The 15,172-nt window shown below is 34.5% G+C and overlaps 2 protein-coding genes across 2 annotated transcripts; both read left to right on the top strand.

Moving 5' to 3' along the window:
* The first annotated feature begins 3,715 nt into the window (after positions 1–3,715).
* Positions 3,716–10,996, top strand: LOC11422324 (probable methionine--tRNA ligase). The gene is made up of 17 exons (XM_003609751.4): positions 3,716–3,955; positions 4,066–4,210; positions 4,331–4,484; positions 4,590–4,745; positions 4,946–5,176; positions 5,265–5,408; positions 6,120–6,210; positions 6,591–6,697; positions 6,841–6,955; positions 7,209–7,336; positions 8,103–8,168; positions 8,293–8,421; positions 8,521–8,664; positions 8,758–8,878; positions 9,587–9,810; positions 9,923–10,024; positions 10,581–10,996. Exons 1-17 carry the CDS (start codon positions 3,841–3,843, stop codon positions 10,806–10,808), a joined length of 2,400 nt encoding a protein of 799 aa, XP_003609799.2. The 5' UTR covers positions 3,716–3,840; the 3' UTR covers positions 10,809–10,996.
* A 2,357-nt stretch (positions 10,997–13,353) lies between these two features.
* LOC25494118 (uncharacterized) lies at positions 13,354–14,841 on the top strand. The gene is made up of 4 exons (XM_024780814.1): positions 13,354–13,700; positions 13,784–13,977; positions 14,094–14,153; positions 14,285–14,841. Exons 1-4 carry the CDS (start codon positions 13,354–13,356, stop codon positions 14,839–14,841), a joined length of 1,158 nt encoding a protein of 385 aa, XP_024636582.1.
* Positions 14,842–15,172: the final 331 nt, after the last annotated feature.

The following is a 15,172-nucleotide window of genomic DNA, read 5'->3' as shown; positions in this document are numbered from 1 at the left end:
CGGAAACCAAAAAATTGATAGAAGAGAAGAATTCGAAATTTGTAGTGTGTTGTGATTCTGATGATTGTTTGCTGAAAAAGTGTTTGATGGATTTGTAGTGAAAGCTCAAAAAATGAATTGCTGAAAAATATTTTTCATGTTGTTCTTGATGAACTTCATGAATTTTTGATAATTTTTTATGTTTGATCTAAAAATTATGTTTGATAATTTTTTGCCAATTGTCAGTGTTTTGGAGTACAACTCACAGAAACCATTTACACAGCAAAATGGTTTTGGCATAATTTTATACAAAACATACTATAATAAGGACATTTGTGACTGTCATTGAACCAAATCAACACTCTGAAATCATCATTGAACTAAAATGATGATTTCCGCGGTTGTAGTTTTGTTTCGTTTGGTTTCACTTGGGGGTGTAGGGAAGCAATTATGTTGAGCTACCGGTTAATGGGCTGGGATTTATGCACGATGCATAAGGATTTCCTTATGCATGATAACCGCACCCCCGAAAGATGAACTATATTGCAAAGAATTCTAATTTTGGAAGAGGAAATTATTATTTAACTCTACTTTAAAACAATATGAAAAGTGATATGAAACTTTGGAATAGGAAAATTTTATTTAACATATACAACTGTATTTTAATTTTACACAAGTGGTTTATAGGGATGTTTTCTAAGAGCAATGGCATCATGGTACATATTGAATGTGTTTATGCACAATTCCAGTTGAAATGTGGAGATATTGACAAATAGGCCTGAGGTAATTAAAATGCATAAAACATGTCTTATTAACACTTATTAATCTTGAATATAAAAAATGTTCATTTTCTCTTCTGTCATTGAGTACATATTGAATGTGTTTATGCATTTGTAAGTCTAAGATATAGACTTTACATGGCCTGACTTGCAAACAAAATTAAATGGTGAGTGCTGAAGACGTTTTGAAACTTCATCAACCGAATATAGACTGAAGCATAAGTAAAGACCCTCTAACAGACCCTCCAACCGTTCAGGGTGACAAGAGCCGCAAATCTGGAAATCCTAAAGCATAAGTAAAGCCGAAGGAATCAAGTACTATGCAAAAAAGCACAAATAAACAAAGTGAATTTTTTCTTCTTTTTCGATAACGCTGGTTTCAATTTTATTCTTCTTGTTCAATTGCACTGTACGACAGTTTCAGTTTTACGTTGTTGAGGTTAACTTAAATTCAGTTTAAGTAGGTTCATGTAAACTAAGTTTACATAATCTACTTAAACTTAGTTTACATAGCCTACTTAAACTGAGTTTAAGTATGTACACTTAAACTTAGTTTATATGACCTACTTAAAATAAGTTTACATGTACATACTTAAACTGAGATTACTGAGAATCATTGAACAAGGTTGAACTTTTAAATGTACACTTAAACTCGGTTTACATGATCTACTTAAACTGAGTTTAAGTATGTACACTTAAACTCAGTTTACATGACCTACTTAAACTGAAGAGGGATAGGTGTAACCAAGAAAAAAGAAAGATGCTTTTTGAAAATTAATTTTATGGAAGGGTAATTTTGTCATTTTAGAGTGCAACCAGGATTAAACAGAGTGTAATTAGAAAAACTCTAAAGAAAATGACGGTCATTGACCTTTTTTTTTTTTTTTTTTAAATTATCCTCAACTTTCAATACAAATATAAAATATCATATATAATAAATAGATAAGAGTAAATTTAAATATTAAAATGAAAGTGTAACAAACACGATATCCGTATATATATATATATATATATATATATATGATCAATTTTTCCCTCAAAAAAATATATGTTCAATTTTTTTCTTTATCCTTTGAAAAGTGTAACAAACGAGAAATATACATACTTTTTCATTATCTCAATTATATCCTTAAACAATTTTTTCTATAATAAAAATTGTTGTTGGTGTCATTAAAAAAATATGAATTTAAATTATATTTTTTGTTATATTGTTGGTGTCATTGAAATAGATAATGGTTCATTATAATTTAAAATAAACAAACATTTATGTTTTTAGTTTTAATCAAAATCAAAATTTTTAAAAAATATCGTTCATAATTTTTAAACGTCAGTGCAAAAAAAAAGAGCAGAACGACGAATACATGAACGCATGTCTTTTTGCTAGTTATTATAAAGTAAAATGATTAAATTGTAAATATAATAAGTGAAGTGAAAGATAGATTTTTATTTTTGGCATTAGAAAGAAAGAAAAAAAGATATAATTTATTTTTAAAAAGATTTGGTTTTGATTTATGATTGACTCTATAAATTAGAATGAATTCTTTTCAACGAGGGATCCCTCCCTTTTACTTATTTAGGAGTTTCTATTTTCAAAGGGAAACCTAAAAGAATCCACCTTCAGCCTATTGGAGAGTAACTCTTGTAAAAAGTGTCATTCAGGGGATGATAGTGCACTCCATTTCTATTTACTCCTGGCCCATTAGTCTTCTCAAAGAAATTGAAGCTTGGATAAGAAACTTCATATGGAGTGGAGACATTTCTAAAAGAAAGCTCGTAACAGTCTCTTGAAAAAAAGTGTGCAAACCTTTGTCAGAAGGGGGATTAGGTATCATATCTCTCATCTTACTTAATGAATCTGCCAACTTGAAGCTTTGTTGGGATCTCATGAACTCTCAGGAAGATTAGGCAGTTTTGATTAGAAGTAAAGTTCTTAGACGTAGAAAGGTAATTTCCCATCACATTTATTCTTCTATCTGGAGCAACATAAAGTCTGAATTTGAATCAATTCTCCCTAATAGCAGTTGGCAAATTGGTTCGGGTAGTAATGTTAATTTTTGGCTAGATAGCTGGTGTGGTGAGCCTTTAGCTTCTCAACTGAGCATTCCTAGTCAGCTCCATTCTCAGCTAACTGCAAAAGTCAGTGACTTCATTGTTAACACTCATTGTGTGTCTCTTTCCTTTCCAGAGGTAAAACATCTTCATGAACAAGTGACCATACCTTTGGAAGCATCAGAAAATAAGCTTGTTTGGAAGAATAGCAACAATGGGGATCTTTCCTTCAAGTATGGTATAGGATAAAACATCACTTGGGCCTAGACCATCTGGAGCCCGGACATTCCTCCTTCCAAATCCTTACTTGTTTGGAGGCTTATGCATAACAAAGTCCCTACTGATGACAACCTCATAACCAGGGGCATTCACTCTCCATCTATGTGCTCATCTTGCAATTCTCAGGTTGAATCTTCTTTTCATCTTTTCTTTGAATGCACTTTTGCTATGAAACTTTGGAATTGGTTGTTCTCTATTCTAAACATCTACATCCAGCTCACATCACTACATGATGTTATGTCTTTATTAGATAGAAACTGGTCCCCTCATTGCACTCTAGCGATTAAAGCTTGCCTCATTAATATAATTTGGTTTAGAAGGAATCATATAAGATTCCAAGACAAATCTTTGCATTGGAAAGCAACAATCATTTATATTTATACTTTTAATTAAAATCAAAATTTTACATAAAAACTCCGTTCATAATTTTCAAACTTTAACGTGATAAAAAAAGCGAAAAGACAATTTTTTGCTAGTTTATATTATTTCCTTTTATAAAGATTTAGTTTTGGCATAGATAAATATTATTTACTTTTTGTAGTAAAGAAAAAAAGATATTATTTAATTTTATAAAGATTTGGTTTAGATTTAAGATTGAATTATTATCCCCCTCTATAAATTAGAGTCAATATTGAAAATCAATATCCCTCCCAGCGCGTTTTCCCGGCTTTTGTTCGTTTAAGTCGTCATATTGCTTAGCTTGAGTGCCACGTAATACATTTTCTTATCGCCGGCGAACGAAACCGTGTGGTTAATGGCAGAAAATCAGAGAGCGGCGAAGGTTCCGGTGGAAGGAAAACGGAACATCCTCATCACAAGTGCACTTCCTTATGTCAACAACGTTCCTCATCTCGGCAACATCATTGGATGTATGTCACTTACTTCGATTGAAACTCTCTCTTTCTCTCAATTCAATCGCAATTCGTCTCGTTTGATTCTATTTAAACAATTTGTTGGTTCCGATTCTGATTTTGAACAGGTGTGTTGAGTGCCGACGTTTATGCTCGTTACTGTCGACTTAGGGGTTACAATGTTCTCTACATTTGTGGTACTGATGAGTATGGTACTCCAATTGTTACTAGAGCTTTGGAACAGAATTGTTCTCCTAAACAAATTGCTGACAAGTACTATCAATTTCTTTTCTCTTTTATCTTTTGTTTTTTTGATTCAATGGTTTTACACTCATCTTGCTTACTCCTAAAGCAGAATTTCAATAATCGTCTTTTCTCGGTTTTTTTGTGTAGATACCATGCTATTCATAAGGAGGTCTACGATTGGTTTGATATAAGTTTTGATAAATTTGGGCGAACCTCTTCTCCTGAGCAAACTGAAATTTGCCAGTCAATTTTCCAAAAGATATTTGATAACAAATGGATCTCCGAGAGAACAATGGAGCAGGTGTTCAATTTTCTATTTATTTGACATTGTTCCTCTCTCTTGTTTAGTTGAAAATTTCAGAAAGGTTCTTTATTACACTTTACTAAAATGCTTATCAAATTTCAGCTTTACTGCGATACCTGCGAGAGGTTCTTGTGTGATCGGCTTGTGGAAGGTACCTGTCCAACTCCTGAGTGTGAGTATGGTTCTGCACGAGGTGACCAATGCGATAAGTGTGGAAAGCTTCTCAATCCTACAGAGTTGAAGAATCCTAGGTGCAAGGTAGCAACCCTCTCCCTAAATTTTTGCTCTATGTTTCTGTGCTGTATGTACGATTTTCATTGTAGTCTATGTTCCTTGCAGTTTTCTTCCCCTTTCTTTTGGGTTTCTTTCTTTCGTTCTTCTTTTTGATACTGTGTTTAAATCACAATTTTTTAAGCACACATGTTTATGCATTTGTCGTTTTTTGACCACTGTAACAGGTTTGTGAAAAAAGTCCTCGTCTTCGTGATACAGACCACTTATTTCTTGAGCTTCCTCTGTTCAAAGATAAATTGGAAAAATATGTCAACGAGATGTCTGTGGTCGGATCCTGGAGTCAGAACGCTATTCAAACAACCAATGCACGGCTAAGAGATGGATTAGAGCGACGCTGTATAACTAGAGATCTGAAGTGGGGGGTTCCTGTTCCACATGAAAAATATAGTAATAAGGTTAGATTTTCCATTCCATTGGGTCTTTCAAAATGTCCGTTATTTTTTCTTTCAGTAATTTTATAAATTGTTTTCTTTGAATTGGAAGGTTTTCTATGTGTGGTTTGATGCGCCTATTGGTTATATATCAATCACCGCATGCTACACACATGATTGGGAGAAATGGTGGAAAAACCCAGAGAATGTGGAGCTGTATCAGTTTATGGGAAAAGACAATGTGTTCTTCCACACGGTAAGATATTACCTTCATGCAATTTGAGGACTTTGTAGTTATTATGTGAAGTTTTGTCAAATAGGGGTACTATAGTGGAGCAGATTTTGACGAATGCTTTTGAAAACTGCGACACTATCCTAGTTTCGCAGTTGGGTAATAGTGGCTGCTATTTCATTTTTGTCATATCAGATGTAGCTGCAAAAGCAGGAAAAAGTCAACTTTATGGTTTTTCTTGTTCTATTTTTAAAATATAAAAACTGAAGTATCGGTGAATATTACTCCTCTAATCGCCAATAATACTTTGCCTGCAATTGTACTCTGCCTGCATTCTCTTTCAACATGTCTTCCATCTTCAGCAAATTTTAATGTTTAAGCTTTTTAATATTGTTTCCAGTATTCACTAGCCAGAATTATGAATTATCGGTATTCTTTTTTAAAATGATTGATCTTTTGAGTTAATATTATGCCACTTTTTTATTTTATTTTAATGTTAAGCAAATTTTTATTTGTATACTGTAAATCCTCATGATAAACATTTGTCTATCCTATGCTCTTGCCTCTTAGAACTCAATTTGGCACCTAATGGATTCTTCAGTGTTTTGAATCTTGTTGTAGCAGCTATCTGCTCAATTAAGTTTTAAAACAAAAGCAACTAGAACTGGGTTGTATTTTGTGGATATGTTTATTGGGGAAATAGTTATTTGCTAACTGATGGAATTTGTTCTACAGGTAATATTTCCATCTACTCTACTCGGAACCGGTGAAAATTGGACTTTAATGAAGACTATTAGTGTTACTGAATACTTGAAGTATGAATCAGGTTAGTAATAGTAATCTTTTTGAAAATTGGTGGACGATGTATATTGACAGATACCTTATGGTTCATTTTGTTTAAGAAAATATTTTGTTTCAATTTCTTACTTTCAGTTTTAATTTCAGAACAACTAACTTCTTTTCAGTTTTAATTTCAAAACCACCATTTTGTTTTTACTTTGTTTCCTGTTTTCTAAGACTTGTACACGAAACCATTAAAAATATAAAACAATTATTGGAAAACAGGAAACAGAGTGAAAGTGAAGTGGCAGTTTTATAATTGAAAATGAAAACAAATCTTTTTTGAAACCGAACAGGCCCAACATTGAAAAGTAATCATGTTTGTGGTTTCACCATTTTAAAGTAACAAAGATAAGTGATTTCCAGGGAAGTTTTCTAAGAGCGATGGCATCGGGGTATTCGGTAATGATGTGAAGGACACTAATATTCCCGTTGAAGTGTGGAGATATTACCTGCTCATAAATAGGCCCGAGGTAATTCGATCTTAAACATGTCTTATTAACACTTATTTATACTTTTTTTTTTTAAGTGAATTATTTATACAGATCTTGAAGATAAAAATTGTTAATTTTCTCTCCTGTCATTGAGTACATTGATTGTGTTTATGCATTTGTAGGTATCAGATACAGACTTTACATGGCCTGACTTGCAAGCAAAATTAAATAATGAGTTGCTGAATAATTTGGGAAACTTCGTCAACCGAGTTTTGAGTTTTATTGCCAAACCTGAAGGTTGGTTGAGCTCTTTTGTAATTTTTGACTTGAAATCTGTGCTGATTAGTTGCTATGAATATTTAAGAATTACATACTATGAGTATGTTTCTTGCTGATATTGACAATTAATTGTCCTTTAGCATTGTATTTGGGAAGCCAGAAGATCTATATCTAATTATCTATTCCTTCTTCATTATTGCCACACCACTATTCATTGAAGTTAATTTTTTTTGCTACTTTTCATTTACCTTGCACATTTTGTCTTGTAAAGGTGAAGGATATAATTCCACTGTTCCTGCTGTTCCTGAGGATGTAAGTGGCGACTCCCATGATCCAACCAAAAAATTGGCCGATAAAGTTTCCGCATATTTGGATCAATACATAGAAGCCATGGAAAAGGTTACTAATCCCCCTTTTGAAATAGCATGATATTGTAGGGCCTGTTTGAGTGTGTTCTTATTTTATTTCATTTTATTTTATTCTGAAAACGTTTTTATAAGACAATTTCAAAATAATGGTGGAACCCCTTCCCGGACCCTGCGTATGCAGGAGTTTTAGTGCACCGGGCTGCCCTTTTTTTAATAACAAAATAGAAATCTATTTGGTGGTGATAATTTGAAATCGGTAAATTTGTTTTGAGATCATATTATTGAAAGTGGAGAGTACCTGGCACTGGAAGTGATGGCAGCAAGAAGGGTTCCCAGAATCCAGATGATGATGACAATGGATGGCATCAATTTTTAACAGTGCTAGATGGTGTTAGGCAGTTATGGTGGAAGGTACCTTGCTGTAGTGGAGGACATTAGAGGGTGTTGTAGCAACAAAGGACAAAAGGTGCCTACAGCAATTGTGGAAGGTACTGGATGGCTATGGTGGAGAATATAAGCAGCAGCAATATTGACGTGTACCAGGTGGCAGTGATGGTAGTGGAGGGTGACGCTGAATAATGTTATGTGGAGGTGGCAGTTCCGGTTGAAGCGGCAACAATCAAGAGAAAACAAAAAATATAAACAACACTGGGATCTTATTTAAAGATAGAAAACAAGAATAAGTTTTGTGAACTTAAAACACCTGAAATAAGTTTATAATCACCAGAATGCACTTTTTGTGATCTTAATCTGCTTTTTACCAGTCTGATGGTATTTCTTTTTGTAAATCTGTGAAGGTTAAATTAAAGCAAGGATTAAAAATTGCAATGAGTATATCAGGCGAGGGGAATGCATATTTGCAGGTAACTTTCAAATTGCTTCATTCTCTATTTTTGTTTTCATCCCACCCAAAATATTCATTCATACAATTTGATGTACATGGATGTGTATGCTGCTTCTTAAGTTCTTGTGCAATTTACTTTGTAGGAAACTGCATTTTGGCGCCTTTACAAGGAAAACCGATCTCTCTGCTCTCTTGTTATAAAAACTGCTGCTGGGATTGTATATCTTCTTGCTTGTTTATTGGAACCCTTTATGCCATCTTTCACTCTTGAGGTAAAATTATTTCTCTCTATACTTGTGTTCCTCTTTTGTTGGTATTTTGTTTAGTTATCCCATGACATTTTTGACACTTTCTATTTTCTTGCCCTGAAGGTATTTAAGCAGCTAAATTTGTCTGTGGAGGTTCATCTTTCACTTTCTGATGATAAAGGCGACGTTGATAGAGTAAGAAGACCCTGGGATATTCTAAGTGCTGGTCATAAAATTGGAACACCCAAGCCATTGTTCAGGGAGTTGGTAAGTGTCCCACTTTCTGAAATTAGTAAAGCTATTCAAATTTGCTTTTGCTTTTGTTTTTGAGTCATTGATGTATACAAAATCCTTGAGCAGAAAGATGAAGAATTGGAGGGCTACAAGAATAAGTTTGCAGGAAGTCAAGCTGATAGGATTATACGTGCAGAGGCTGAAGCTGAAAATGTTGCTGAACAATTGAAGAAAACAGAAGTTTCAGGTGTTATATTCTATCCATTTTCTAACTAGAATTTTGAGTTTTGGATGGCCACAGACAAATGATGCAGTATTATCATATTATTTTCATAAAAACACGAACCTCGAGAGGAAAAAGCGGAAAAGGTATATCAAAACTTTGATACCTTAAGAAATCTCTAAACCTCCCAAATAAGCACTTGCCTTGCCGCAAAATGTGACAACCGGCCATATTCCACAACTTTCAGGTGTTCAAATTCACGTGTAGTTGAAACACCTGAAATTGTGGTTTATTATTTTCAAACTCGTGGCAAATAAATTTCAGTTGTAGGTTGGTGAGTTATCCAATCATGATATATGCATTGAACTGGGTTAACCACACATGAAATGTGTGAACCAACAATTATGTGTTTTATTTTCTAAAGAATTCTATAATTGTTATTAATATAGTAATCGTTACAGATATTTTTCGTTTGTTCTGGCTTAAAAGCTGATTGATTAGTACTTGAAGAATTTATTACTCTTTCAAAGCTCTTCTGAGATCTCAAAAACCATGAAGGCATTGATGTTATGACCCCGTTTTCCTTTGTCATTTCGTTAACTACACTTGACTCGAAATGAAACTGTTTATATCATTTTTTTGGTTAATGTGTATGTAGAATTTACTGCACACCTTGTTATCTGTGTATGTTAGTAGTAAGCTTAACAGCTTCAGGCTTCATTGTTGCAACAGATAGCAAAGGGAAGAGAAAACAATCCGATGGAGCCAAAAACAAGGCTGCTGCTGAACAAGATATCACGATCACCAGGCTTGATATTCGGGTTGGTCTCATAAAAAAGGCTGAAAAGCATCCTGATGCTGATTCGTTATACATTGAAGAGATTGATGTTGGTGAAGAACAAACAAGAACCGTTGTCAGTGGACTTGTCAAGTATATACCAGTTGACCAACTGCAGGTTTCTGTCTCGTTCTGTTGTCTATATAGTATATTACCTTTAAATGCAACTTTTGATGGTACTGTTTTATCTAACTGATTAACTAACAATTAATTCTAATAACTTTCTTCAGAACCGAAAGGTATGTGTACTTTGCAACCTAAAGCCAGCAACCATGAGGGGAATTAAATCTCAAGCAATGGTTCTTGCTGCTTCCAATGATGATCACACTAAGGTAAGGAAAAATACACAATACCTTCTCCTTTACAAAAGTGGGCGTGGATCTTTACTTGTTAGCACTTTAAATTACACCATGGCACGATGGTAATAGTATAGCTAATAAAGATATAAGATCACACATGTTGGGCGTTTATGATTTTAAAGATATAGTCAATAGCTAATAACGTATGGTAGTGTTGACTAAAAGAAAATTAAGTTCTCCAATAGTGATATATATATAACTTTCTTGATGCCTTTTCCATCTGACTGACATAAATGTTGGATCACTGAATTTCCATCCCGATCACATAGATTACAAGAAGTTTCAAAGATACAAGGAGCTCTGTATGGGTTTGTAGCACCTCATATTAGGTTGCCATTTATTTTTGTAACTTGTTCAGAAATAGTGTGAATAATATCTACTAGCTCTTCCCTTAGCTTATGAATGTGGATTGAGACACTTCTTAATATCGTTTTTCTTCTATATTTTTATTTTCCTTTGGAGTGCTTCCTCTCACTGAACTGTGATAGTAATAGAGTACTAAATTTCTTTATTTCCGTGTATCCTCTAGGTTGAGTTGGTTGAACCGCCCAGTTCTGCTTGTGTTGGAGAAAGAATTACTTTTCCAGGACATGAAGGGAAGCCTGACGAACTCTTAAACCCGAAGAAGAAAATTTGGGAGACATTGCAAACAGAGCTGCACACAAATGAAGAGCTAGTTGCATGCTACAAAAATGTTCCACTTACCACATCAGCTGGTGTTTGCAAGGTTTTATCCATAACTGGATCAATAAGGTAGATAGAGAGAAAGATTGAAAGATAAAAGACAGCATAGTTTATCCCCTTATATTCTGACTAGCAGATCTGGAAGTTTTTCATATTTTCATGTTGTCATAATTGTAGAATTTACGTTGAGTAATTTAACTGCGTATTTTAGATGAACTGTTGCAATGTGCCAACTTGTTAATATAATTGATTATATTTTCTTTCTTGGATAATCTATATTTTTTTCTGTTTAAGGTATATTGGGATTAAGTTGGAAAGTTCGTTTAAAATTTGGAATAGAAACAAAATTATGCCAAGTCATCATCACAACAATAAAAAGAGAAAGAAAACGTGGAGATAAAATAGGGGAAATGCCAAGATATTTTTAAATTTCAAGGACCAGATTTGTAAATTTAAAAACAAAGGAACCAAAATCGTAAATAGAGCAAAATAAGAGGACTTAACTGCATGGTGAAAAAAATATGGAACTTAGCTAACCACTCAAGTAGATATAAAATTATTTCTAATTTCTTTGCACAAATGCCACGTTTGAGTTCTTGTCTTTCGCATGCGAGTTCCTTCATACGGTATAACTTAAAGCTTCCCTAAAATTCAGCCTCAAAATGTATGGAGAAAAGTTCAATCATTTTAAAAAAATTGGGAATTAAATTTGAAAATAGGTCATCAAAATCGTACATTGTTTGTATTGTGACTTTGTGAGGGTATAGGGTGTGGTTGGGTTAGGAACCATATGTGATTGAACATATTGTACTCCAGTTGATTCCCTACTTTGCTTCTTTCCCCAGTTGTTCAGCTATGACTATTTTTGGGTTGGCGCATTGGAGTGGGGTATGCTCCATTTAGGCTAAACTTTATTTACTCCATTTAAGGTTTGGATGTAAGATATGTGGCAAAAACGTCTTAACTAATTGTTATTTTAGTCCCTTAATTAATTTTTTGGTATCGGTTTAGTTCCATAACTAAAAAAAAGTCCGTTTTGGTATTTTAAGTTTATTTTCAATACACATTTTAGTCATTTCTGTTAATTTAATTCATAAAACGTTAGGGTTATTAAAAAACGTTAACTATTTTACACGTGTCAGTATGACATTGGCTCTGGAAAAACAGTTAATTTTAATTAATTAAAAAAACAAAACAAAAATACAACAGAGAAGGGGAAAAAATCCAGGTTTCCCATGAATCATATTCGAGAACAAAATCGTGTGGTAGGTGGCATGAATCAGAAGCAGAAAACGATGGTGAAACCACCTTGAAATCCGGCAGCTCATAAACCCAAATTCATCAGCAGACAAACACAGAAGGCCAAACTGGGTTTTCGGTTTTGCCGTCGTCGTTTTCTCATCGCTTTCTCATCATCATCTGTCGTCGTTTTACTATCTTTTTCTCATGGAATTTTCGTTTCCACATGAAAGCTGATGCCTTGTGGCCTCCCTTCTTCTTTCCAATTTTAACAGAACCATGGAAAGGAGGTTGATGTTGATTTTGTTTCCTTTTGTGTTGTAAAGATTGAAAGGGTTCTCATAGATCTGAATAAAGTATTGCTGGTGGTGATTTTGTTTTCTTTTTGTGTTGTGAGAAATTGAGATTTGAGTGAAAGAAGAAGAAGAAGAAAGTGGTTTTTGATAATTTGTGTTGTTTGTTGATGAAAGAGAACCCATAAGAGAAGAAGATGTGAAAGAACACATCGTTGAGTTTTTTGTGCTTTTTTTTTTTTTTTTTGGAGTGTGAGAGTGATAGCCTCTTGTGTTCTTCCACCTCTGTTCTGTATTTTTTCTTCCTCCTGTTGTTTCTTGGTTGTTTTATACGATGAAGTTTGACATGGCTGAAGATAGAGATAAAGTCATTGGAGAGGGTCTGTGGATGATCTTTGATCATTACCTTACTGTTGCTAAATGGAGCCTGGAGTTCGTATCATCCACTGCTAAGATTGAAAAGACGATGGTTTGGGTTCGTTTCCCAGGCATGAGCTTGATTTACTATGATGAAAGCGTTCTTCTGGTGCTAGCTTCTGCCATTGGCACCCCAATCAAAGTAGATCAACGCACACAAGGTACAAGGTGGCTTATGAGGGATTACATCTGATTTGTAGTGGTTGTGGGTGTTATGGACATGTTACTCATAATTTCACCACAACGGCGGCTATGAAAACAATTGTCGGCACTCCGATTGTTGACAGTGTTCAGGTCACCCAAAATACAGCTGCAAGCGCTATGGTACAATAAGATCACAGTAATGAAACGGTTGTCAATGAGTCAACTAATCTTCCTAAATCCTTGGAAAATATCTCACATGACCTACAATCTGGTGAAGAAACGCATGGTGATTGGTTGGTAGTTAGTGATAGGAGGAGAAACAATTTAATGCTAATCATGGAAAAAATATTCCTATAATAAATTCTCTCCTCTATCAATCAACGAAGATAAGGACCAATTGACCTTTCATGTAGGGTGAAATATTTCAAGTGGGAAGCATACATATACCATGGGATAAGGAAAAAAGAAAAGAAAAGAAAGATACGTGAAGACCCCATAAAGAACCTCAATGAAGTTTCTCCTTCTATGACTGACGACAACAATAATAAACCAAATAGTGGGAAAAAGGTTATGAAGGAACAAGTAATGGTTTTAAAGAATAATGGGCCCATGAAGAACACTCTCAATGCATCTATGCAAAAGGATGTCCAAATACATGGCATAGGGAATACTGCCAAGTCCATGGTTTATACGCATCAGGTGCAGGGACACAGGAATAAATCAAATGTTGCTAATGCCGAAGATATTCCACCTGATAAAAACATCATTGGGTCTAGAACATCAACAATTAATGGGTCTATTCTAAACCATGAAATTCCTTGTGCTATGATACTTGGTGAGGAAAAGCATACACCCCCATACAAGGATAACGGGTCTATGGAAACAACGTAGCTTCCAGGTTTACTGCCCTCTAAATCTTAATTTGTTTTATGATGAATGCTTTCAATGATTTAAGTATCCTTAGTTGGAATATTAGAGGTGCAGTTAGTTCTGAAGGGAAACGACAAGCTCATGTCCTTATTCGTCGTTATAACCCGATGTTAATAGTTCTTATGGAAACCCACTGCCAATTTGCTAGAGTTGCTAATTTCTGGCAAGGCTTGGGGTATGTGAAATGTGCCATCTCTGAGGCAACGAGGCATGCTGGAGGTATATGGATCCTAAAATCAATTAATTGTAACTATGTCATTGATATTGTGGACACTTACTTCCAAGCTGTGACTGTTTCTTTAAAGAGTGATAACAAGATGTGGTTTTTTTTACAGGAGTTTATGCTAGTCCTCGAATTACCAACAGAGATAATCTTTGGGGAATTACCAACAGGAGTTTATGCTAGTTTCTTTAATGAGATCATGTTTCCCTCAGAAGTGAAAGGGAGGGGAATTTCTTATATCTGCAGCTAGAAAATTTGTTGATACTATTGATACTTGTTATTTGATTGACCTTGGTTCGACAGGAAGTCAATATACATGGTATAGAAAGGAAGGTGGTCTTCACAAAATTGCTAAACGACTTGATAGAGCTTTAGGGGATTCTGATTGGCGTAGATTATTTCCCGAAGCTTATGTGGAGAACTTGGTTAGGTGTTACTTTGATCAGAGACCATTATTGTTGAGAAGCAGAGGTTTTGTTCCAAATAGACAAGCCCGTCCATTCTGTTTTCAAGCCGCATGGCTTACTCATGAAGATTTTGACAACGTCGTTAAGACAGCCTGGGATCGTAATCATGCTGATATAACAACCGGCCTCGACGAGGTTCGTAAAGAAGCTTTGGTGTTTAATGATGAAGTATTTGGTAATATCTTCAGAAGAAAAAAGGACCTTGAGTTTCAGATTTGTAAAATTCAGAAACGACTGGAAGTAGTAGATTCTGTTTGGCTTAACCTTCGAGAACGTGAGCTCCAAAAACAATATAGAGAAGTTCTCCAACAAGAGGAGCTTCTTTGGTTCCAAAAGTCTAGAGAGAAGTGGGTGAAATTTGGAGATAGGAATACTAAGTTCTTGGTTTATTAGATCGTTTGGTCCCTTATTTTCATGTTTTCATTTTGGTCCCACAATTAATAAGAATAACGTTTTAGTCCCTCACATTTTCCTCTGTTTGCCAAATAAATCCTTTCCGTCAACTTTAACTCAAATGTCTATTGTGGACCAACATTATAGATGGTCACGGTAGACCTTATTAATTTATTCAATTTTAGACCTTTGATCATTTTGAACATAAAGGGGACCATTGGATCATAGAAGACCATTGAATCTTATAATGGACCACAAACACATGATTTTTCTTTCCTTTTCTTCATCTTCTTCCTTGTATTTCTTCTTCATCTTCATCACATTCATCCTT

The sequence above is a fragment of the Medicago truncatula genome, chromosome 4 (genome assembly GCF_003473485.1).
Source record: "Medicago truncatula cultivar Jemalong A17 chromosome 4, MtrunA17r5.0-ANR, whole genome shotgun sequence".
Lineage (NCBI taxonomy): Eukaryota > Viridiplantae > Streptophyta > Magnoliopsida > Fabales > Fabaceae > Medicago > Medicago truncatula.
The sequence above is the reverse complement of the archived record's forward strand: the minus strand, read 5'-3'. Positions and strand labels throughout refer to the sequence as shown.

What these genes read in the sequence shown, in the direction of transcription:
- LOC11422324 (XM_003609751.4), top strand. Translation starts at nt 3,841, where the DNA reads ATGGCAGAAAATCAGAGAGCGGCGAAGGTTCCGGTGGAAGGAAAACGG. An exon ending in ATGAAAAATATAGTAATAAG is followed by an intron (nt 5,177 to 5,264) that starts GTTAGATTTTCC and finishes TTGAATTGGAAG; the next exon opens with GTTTTCTATGTGTGGTTTGA. An exon ending in CCAATGATGATCACACTAAG is followed by an intron (nt 10,025 to 10,580) that starts GTAAGGAAAAAT and finishes TGTATCCTCTAG; the next exon opens with GTTGAGTTGGTTGAACCGCC.
- LOC25494118 (XM_024780814.1), top strand. Translation starts at nt 13,354, where the DNA reads ATGACTGACGACAACAATAATAAACCAAATAGTGGGAAAAAGGTTATG. An exon ending in CCCCCATACAAGGATAACGG is followed by an intron (nt 13,701 to 13,783) that starts GTCTATGGAAAC and finishes CAATGATTTAAG; the next exon opens with TATCCTTAGTTGGAATATTA. An exon ending in TTGGGGAATTACCAACAGGA is followed by an intron (nt 14,154 to 14,284) that starts GTTTATGCTAGT and finishes TTGGTTCGACAG; the next exon opens with GAAGTCAATATACATGGTAT.